Source organism: Coenobita brevimanus, chromosome 108 (assembly GCF_032717465.1).
Source record: "Coenobita brevimanus isolate Jiangsu-jjx chromosome 108, ASM3271746v2, whole genome shotgun sequence".
Lineage (NCBI taxonomy): Eukaryota > Metazoa > Arthropoda > Malacostraca > Decapoda > Coenobitidae > Coenobita > Coenobita brevimanus.
In genome coordinates, this window is record NC_137061.1 from 2,590,516 (window position 1) to 2,599,630 (window position 9,115).

The 9,115-nt window shown below is 44.1% G+C and overlaps 1 protein-coding gene across 1 annotated transcript in view; it reads left to right on the plus strand.

Moving 5' to 3' along the window:
* Positions 1–8,327, plus strand: part of LOC145416865 (max dimerization protein 1-like) — a 232,912-nt gene extending 224,585 nt beyond the window's left edge. Inside the window, exons 6-7 of the mRNA XM_080285735.1 lie at positions 4,577–4,716; positions 8,273–8,327. Of these exons, the coding sequence (XP_080141861.1) occupies positions 4,577–4,716 (140 nt within the window). The 3' untranslated portion in view covers positions 8,273–8,327. The remainder of the gene's footprint in view (positions 1–4,576; positions 4,717–8,272) is intronic.
* Positions 8,328–9,115: the final 788 nt, after the last annotated feature.

A 9,115-nucleotide genomic window follows, 5' to 3' on the forward strand; every position in this document is an offset into this window, starting at 1 on the left:
GGCATAATAAGTAGGTACATGGAGAGAGAGAGAGAGAGATCGGAAACGTGGAGCCTACGAAAATCCTTGAGACGTAAACTTGGAGTGCTTAGAGAGGATTAGGCAGGATTGTTAGATGTTAGACAGAGACAAGGATAGCATCGTGGTTGAGGGAATAGACGGAAGTAGAGGGTATAATCACTGTTGTTGTTGTTGCTTAACCTCGGTCTGTCACGCCGAGCAGACCCGTCGATCACAGGTAAGCAGCTGTTTCCGTGGGGCCGTCTGACAGGTACAGTACAATGCATAAACCATGTAGGGGTCCGGCGTCCCCCTTTGGTAGACAACGCCTCACCGGGGTCCTTCCCACGGCGAGGTGCAGTGAAATAGGATGTTTGGCTTCTGGGTGGACGCCGCAGCTGCTTCACTCAGTTTGCACAGCGCCGTCAGTATGGTAAATGGCATAAATGGATGTAGGCAGGTGAGGTCCTTCGTAGACCAGATAACGGACAACCAGGGTAACGGAGTGGCAGGCCAGAGATGAAGTGAGAGGAAGAGGCAGACAGAGAGCAAGATGAAGAGATGGAATGAGAGGAAGAGGCAGACAGGGAGCAAGATGAAGAGATGGAATGAGAGGAAGAGGCAGACAGGGAGCAAGATGAAGAGATGGAGTGAGGGGAAGAGGCAGACAGGGAGCAAGATGAAGAGATGGAATGAGAGGAAGAGGCAGACAGGGAGCAAGATGAAGAGATGGAGTGAGGGGAAGAGGCAGACAGGGAGCAAGATGAAGAGATGGAGTGAAAGGAAGAGGCAGACAGGGAGCAAGATGGAGAGAGGGAGTGAAAGGAAGAGGCAGACAGGGAGCAAGATGGAGAGATGGAGTGAAAGGAAGAGGCAGACAGGGAGCAAGATGAAGAGATGGAGTGAAAGGAAGAGGCAGACAGGGAGCAAGGTGGAGAGATGGAGTGAAAGGAAGAGGCAGACAGGGAGCAAGATGAAGAGATGGAATGAGAGGAAGAGGCAGACAGGGAGCAAGATGAAGAGATGGAATGAGAGGAAGAGGCAGACAGGGAGCAAGATGAAGAGTTGGAATGAGAGGAAGAGGCAGACAGGGAGCAAGATGAAGAGATGGAATGAGAGGAAGAGGCAGACAGGGAGCAAGATGGAGAGATGGAGTGAGGGGAAGAGGCAGACAGGGAGCAAGATGGAGAGATGGAGTGAGGGGAAGAGGGATATTTACAGAGCAGGATGGCGGGATGAGATTCGGATATTGGGTGGAACAGGCTAATAGATACACACACACACACACACACACACACACACACACACACACACACACACACACACACACACACACACACACACACACACACACACACACACACGCAGCGGTCTTGGAGTGACGTTCGCGGACTTTATCTTTGGCGTTTTTTTTTACAACCCTGGCACTGCATTTCAAGGGCACTAAGTTGGCACGTGAAGGGGAGTGAGGGAGTGGATAGAATGGGGTGAAATAGGGAGAGTAGGGAGAGAATGAGAGGAGTGGGGAGGGAGGAGGGGAAGAGTGGATAGAATGGGGGTGAAATATGGAGAGTAGAGAGAGAATGAGGGGAGTGGGGAGAGAATGAGAGGGGTGGGGAGTGGGGAGGGGGATTGGAGTGGACGAGAGGGAAGGGGATGTAGCTGGGAAGGAGAGGAGAGGAAGGGTCGAGAATAATTGTGTGGAGCAGAGAGGGAAGGGATGGATGGGATGGGTTTGGGATGGGGCCGGGCAGAGCAGAGGAGGGGTAAGGCAGGGAGGGGTGGAAGAGAGGAGGGGAGGGAAGGTGGAGAGGTTGGGGGAGGGGAGGGGAGGAAAGGAGGAGGGGCAAGGGAGGGGAGGGAAGGAGGGGGAGAGAGTTATTTTAGTGTAGCGAGAAACTGTTGAACACTGTCACCACCATCACCGTCATTCATGTACGTGGCAATAATGTGTGTGTGTGTGTGTGTGTGTGTGTGTGTGTGTGTGTGTGTGTGTGTGTGTGTTTATGAAGGCTGTATCTGACACCCCCAGTTCAGTAAAAAAATAAAATAAACGATATTACACCCGGTGAATAACAAGAACGAAATACCAAGGACTTCCTCTAGCTTTACGAGTCTGGTCACGTAGTTGAAAGTCCCATCCCTGAGGCCCAGCAGTCCTCACATGCCCAACAAGCCTTCACACATCACCACTTTGACGCTCATACACACCGTCCATATTAAATACCTGCTACGCCTGTCTCAGTCAAAATGGCGTGATTAGCGAGCAGGAGGAGGTTCCCTAAACACCTTTTTCTAAGTTATTTATTTTCTTTTTATTTTTGCACCTCATCGTCCTCTTCTGTGTTGCTTAAAATCATTCTAATATAACCATACTTTACATAAACAACGTACAAATGATTGTTAATCATCCATATCGAAGGAATAAATCGCTATAGAAGAGATGTTATGGGTCTTCCTCAGCCAACGGGAATATATGCCTATGACTTGTCGGTGGGTCTGGTGAAAGGTCAGTAAGTCCGTTCTAGTAAAATTCAAATCACAAAATTGTTCTCTGACCCAGGCTTAAATCGAACTCGCGTCCTTTTGTATAGCAGTCCACCTCCCCAACCACTTGACCACCACCAATACCGGAACAGATAAAGGCCATAAAAATAAATGAATAAACTCTACGGTGTTGTCCATTCACGTTTCACTAACTGCATTATCGTCTTTATCCCTTCTCAGCGATCACATTCTTTTCATTGTTTATTTATTTATTTATTTATTTTCATTTCTTTTTCTTATATGAGATCTTTTGGTTCAGCGAAGTAGGTTTGGGTCTTAATTTTGTAGTTTTGGTGTGTGTGTGTGTGTGGTGTGTGTGTGTGTGTGTGTGTGTGTGTGTGTGTGTGTGTGTGTGTGTGTGTGTGTGTGAGGTAAGAATGGGATGCTGAGAGTCGTAGGTAGACAAGTAAAGCTTGGGGAGTTGTAGCTTCTACTGACCGCGAAGTGACTCAATCAGTGTGTGTGTTGGGGAGGGGGAGACTTTATGTTTTGTATGTGGATAGTGTAGCCTGATACTGGAGAGAGAGAGAGAGAGAGAGAGAGAGAGAGAGAGAGAGAGAGAGAGAGAGAGAGAGGAAAATGTTCGCAAACTTAAGCACAGAGAATGATGACATGGATGGGGCGGAACATTTACCTTTTTAAGAGGACACGTGGGCATTGAAAATTAATGTGGAAATGCACACAAATAGGCTGAGATGGCGTGGATATGTGCAAAGAATATGTTAGAGTAAATGGATGAAGCACCATACAGACCTAAATGTGGAAGGATGAAGGATATTATGGGATGAGGTCATGGAGAGGGACATCGGTGTGAAGGGACTAGATTGTATTGGAGCAGTAGGTCATGCATTGGTACTGGAGAGGAACACCTTCACGTGGTGGCACCAGTATGACTGAGGGGTGGAACTGCCCGGTTATGCAAACATCGTTCAGTTCCCATCCTATCCCCCAAAAGGAGAGTAGTGGACTCTGGTACAAGAGCAACATTGGCCTGCAGTTCACAGGGCTCATGTTCAGATGAGCCTGGGGTACCAAGTACTACTATTTATAATGCAACTTACAAAGCTGCCATAGGTGTTTAAATGCTGACCCATACATGCTGTTTTTTTTTTGTTTTTTTTTTTTTTTTTTTTTTTTTTTGACTCGGCATAGGGTTCACAGCCCATTCCCAAGGCTCAGTAGTCCTCCTACATACCACACACCCCTGCATATGTCCACTTCGGCGCTAGCACCCACCGTCCGTATTGAATACATGCTAGGGCTGTTTCATACAGGACTGGTGAACTGGTATTAGCGGGTGTTTTTACGACATGTTGGTGAGTCATCTGGTAGACCAATATAGTTCGCATTAATGAAATTCAGATCCTTAAACTGTTCCCTGTCCCAACTGGGATTTGAGCTCGTTCCTCTAGGACTGCAGGCCACCTCTCTACCGATTCAGCCACTGCCTCTCTCTATGTACAAATGTATGCATGTACCTGTATTTATGTTGTATATATCTGTAGAATGAAAGTGCGTAGATATTGTGTGAAAGTGCTGAGATACAGGTGGATGTGTAGTGTGTGCTTTTTAAGGTTGTGATTAGCTCATACTGGATGTACATACCAGTACTTTTTTAAAGGGATGTACTTCTTAGAGGGGATCTTTAGAAGGATTGTGTAGCATAAACATTTCAGGAATTTTGTACTTATTTGCCAAACAAAGACTTGGATAGGTGAGCAACCATGGGCTATTCTAATTGTTTGCATAAAGGGATTGTGAATATTTTAAAGGACTTCTAGTTAATGTGACTTGTTTTTCTTATGAGACACATATCCCTAAATACACAGGCAACTTTGTGCATTATTAAGAGTTTTCAGAAAGGGACTGTATACTTGTTAGGGGATTGTGTTGTATACGTGTTAGGGATTGTATTATATACTTGTTAGGGGATTGTGTTGTATACATGTTAGGGGATTGTTTTGTATACATGTTAGGGGATTGTGTACATTCTCAAGGAGTTATGTACTCATGGTGATTTATTTTCCAGACGAGGTAGACATCCTTGGGTATGCAAGCAACCAGAGTGACACCGACGATCACTCTTCCATCCAGTCCTCGGGCAGCGATGGTGTCACTCTCTCCACTCGCCGCCTCACACTCACCGAGCCACCCTCACTCTCTCTTTAGGTATGACAATGGCAGAGAGAGAGAGAGAGAGAGAGAGAGAAAGAGAGATGGGAGGATGGTAAGAGGCCAGACAGGTACAGTAAGTTTTGGTTTATATATTGCCGTCTCTCACCCAGGCACTCCAACTCACTCTCTAGTCTGCAGGAGAGAGGTAGAGAAAGAGATGGTTGGGAGAGAGGTAGAGAAAGAGATGGTTGGGAAGAAATTACAGTGAGAACAGTTGGTTCTCATTTATAAAGTCGCACTCTTTCTCAAAGCCACCCTCACTTGCTTGTTAGGGAGAGAGAGAGAGATTGAGAAAGAGAGAGAGAGAGGGGTGGGGGGAGTGAGGGGTTTCCAGTTAGTCCTCTCTTTTGAGTTGCCTCGACATGCTGTCCGAGCCTCCCCTATTGTCTCGTTAGGTAATGAGGGACAGAGAGAGTGAGTGAGTGAGTTACAAGGTAAAGTTAGAGGTCTCAAAGATGTTGCGGTCCATACTGAGAAGATGCTTAATACCTGCTTGGGAATGCATATCCAATTCACAATCATTTTGGTGTGTAAGATCTTATCAGTTTTTAGCCGAAAGAGAAATGAATTATTGTGCATGCCTTTTTCTTTTTAAATACTGTAAACTGAAGTACAGTAAACTCTCAATAATCCGTTGTAATTCAGCCGGACCCTATGTCAGTTAAAGTGAAAAGCCGGATGTTGCATAGTACCTCCCCCCCCTCCCCACCCATTGGCTCAGCATTCAGTGTCATGTGGGGTATCATGTTGCTGTCTGTCACAACACTCAATCCTAAAAACTTTCCCATGAGTAAAAGATGAGTGTTAAGCATAAAATGCAGTACAGTATTGATACAGTACGGTGATACTGTACAGTACAGTCCCAGTTAATCGGGAAGCTTGGTGAATTTACCTTCCCATTTACTTATTTTTCCCAGACATCTGATATATACTTTTATACATAGGCGATAGCATTGCGGTATATACAATACCACTCGTATCCAGGGCCACACAAACAATTCCACTTGTGACATAACCTCTTAAACACACCCCATAGACGTAACACACTTAATTGCAGATGCCTTGTAGGAATGCGCAATACACATGGTAAGTTCATTTTGTTAAAAATTACTTGTTATTTTATAAAACATGGATAAATAAACTTAAGAAGTAAATTTTGAGCATTTATTGGTGAAATGGTGATTAGGAATGAAGTTTTGTGCTGTAGAATTATCACGACTCCCTTGCTCAGTTGTGTATGGCCACGGCCCACCAATTTATCAAGATGAATTTGTACATTATCTTAGAATGCATTTGTACTGGCAGAGAAGATAAAATCTAGCTGATGGAAATGAAGGTTTCTTTGTTGGGTATAATTGTTGTTTACATTTAATTCATATTTCCTGTATTATGTGCAAACCAGCTGAGTGGCATGTGAGGGGTGGAGTATGGTGGTCTGGCAAGTAATAATTGATGGGCCGCAGCCCGATACATAACTGTGAGCAAGGGAGTCATGATAATTCTGTTGTACAACACTTCCTTCCTAATCATCAGCTCACCAATAAATTCTCAAGATTTATTTCTTTAGTTTATTTTTCCATGCAGTTTGTATGCATTTACTATATTATCTGCAAAACAGCTGACTGACAAGTGAGGGGTGGAGTGACGGCAGTCAGGTAAGAAATAAATTGATGGACCGCGGTCATTTGCATAACTGTGAGCAAGGGAGTCATGATAATTCTGTTTTACAACACTATGTTCCAAATCATCAGTTCACCAATAAATGCTCAAGATATATTTCTATATTTTTCCATGTTTTTATGAATAACATTTAACAGAATTGACATGCCAAGATACTGTAAGATGTTGCTAGCGTGTTGGTAGTTAGAGTTGGTTTGTTAGGTAGAGAACCGTATGGGTACCACACACTTTTCGCTGATGAAGAGTGTGCCATTTTTTCAGTGGATTTATTCATCTTGCTTTTCTCGACCCCTTGTCCTAAAAACATTCCTATGAGTAAAAGATGAAAAATAAACAAAGTACAATGCAGTATTGATATAATAGAATAGTGCAGTACACAGTGTACTGTGCTTCAGGGTTTTGCCACCGCATGGTCACAAGAGCAGAGTGCAGAGATATGTCTTCACTGAATGAGATCCACGAGAGACAGAGAGTGTAGGTTTGGTGTATTGGGAGCCGCTTCTGCAACGAATTCTGATTGGCTGGCGTGTTGTGAAGTTTTCCCAGGCACTGGTTGGCTGTCGCATACGAGCGATTGATATGCCTCGCATCTCGATAATGCATAGATCCGTCGGTTTCTTCCCATTTTGGCGCCGGATGTTACATAATTTTGCTGGATATTGCTCTAATAGAGCTGAGCCAACAGTGACAGATATTACATTGGGCTGGATGTTGCAATGACGGATTATTGAGAGTTTACTGTAGTGATAATAATTCCGTATTGTGTGTGTGTGTGTGTGTGTGTGTGTGTGTGTGTGTGTGTGTTATTCTGCAACTTGGCATTGACTTTGAGTTCTGCAGTGTAGGAATTCTCTGTTCGCAAAGTTTCCCCCAAATGACAACCTTATAACTAACAGAAGTTTACAGTATTTATTTTGTAGTAGTAATGTTGCCACACTCTGTTATGTTCTTTCTAATGCCGTTATTTTATTTTCTTAGTTTATGTGGATTTGGAGAAGGCATTTGATAGGATGCCTAAAGAAGTCATACAGTGGACAAAGGTGGGTGCAGATGAGTGAGTTTATGCTTGATAATGACAAAATATATGGTGCCTCGAGAATGTGCAGAGTAAGCGGAGTAGTGAGTGTGGAATTTAAAATAATATTGGGTATGCACCAGGATTCTGATTTTAGTCTTCTTTTTATCGTAGTGCTTAATGCAGTCGAGAAAATTAGGAAAGGAGGTTGGGTGTACAGTTTAGATGTTTGAGATTGAATGTAGGGAAGGTGAAGTTTATGTTTATGGGGTGAACAGCTTATTGATGAAGGGTAACTTTATGCTGTGTACAGGAAAGAGGCTTGATAATAACTCCATCTTGTGTGGTGTTTGTAGAGAATGGATGTACAAGAGATGTAGTGATGTGAAAGTTAGACTGCAAGGTATAAGGAATTGTTTTGGTGCATATGCAAGGGACTGGAGAAGGTGTGGTGCAGCCAAGGATGGTAACTGATATTGTTTACTGTATGTGGCTCATTATGTGCATAGATGAGTTTGCTGCTGAGGCAATGTGATTAGTACAGGGGGTGGTGAGGCTGTGTGCTTAGATATGCTAAAGTTGTTTTGGACATGGGGGAGAGAATGTGTAAGAGCAAGTTAGTGAAATACCTGACTTTGGAAAGGATGCCTCCTGTTGCCACACCAAGGAAAACATGAGATAAGGGCCCTAGCACTGGAGACTGAAATGCCGCAGGAAACCTTGCACCTTGATAAACAACCATCAGATGAAAGAAGCCTGACTAATACAAGCATGGATAACTACCTAACAAATATTTGTACTGTAAATGTACATATATTTGTTTGCACTTTCTCTGACTTTGAGCTACTTTTGCAGGTGTCGGCGAGTGAGTAGTGGTGGTGGCTGTGTCAGTGGAGGGGCCAGGTCTGCTATGGATGTGACCAACCAGGTGACAGGAGTGAGGGACAGAAGGACGGTAGACAACACGACAAATAGCAAAGGGCGGACTGAAGAATGACAAAACTGCCACTTCATACTCATAAACCTCTCTGTTCAGCCCTCAGTGACAGTGTTCCCCTAAGTGTTGGAACAGGTCACACGATGTATGTTAGGAGCACGGGGAATTCTTACCAGTACAGAGAAGAGTGGGGCCAAGAAAAAGAAGATCGCATGAAGTGAAGAGAATCGAAAGTGGATTGGAATACCTCCTTGCATTCTGGCTTTCGCTCCCTCATCCACCCACACACTCCACATCAAGTACAGTACCAACTCGTTCCCCACGTACAGAGTATTGTGGTTGTTTCCTCCAGTTAATATGGGAGAAACGAGACTCTTTTTTCCATGACGTACAAAGGATCTTTTGCAAGCAGTGATGGTCCACAGTCTTTGACATCCCAGCAACAGATGATTGACACAAGAAGTAGGATGTTCTAGAAACCACAATAACATCCTGATGTGATTGTACCAAAAACAGAACAGTCCTCGTAACAAGAATAATCCTCACAGCAAGCTCCTCCCCGCTCCTTCCCCTCTCCTCGTCCTCTGGTAAACAGGCAGAATGGACGCGCCTCTCCCAGCCACTACTGCCGCAACTGCTTAGAAGATTTTTATTTTTTTGTCTTTGAAGCCAAGAGAGAGAGAGAGAAGTATATAAAAACAAACAAAAAAAGCACATTGTTATTGTAGACATGAGGCTTAAGGAGGCTTATTTTTTTGTTT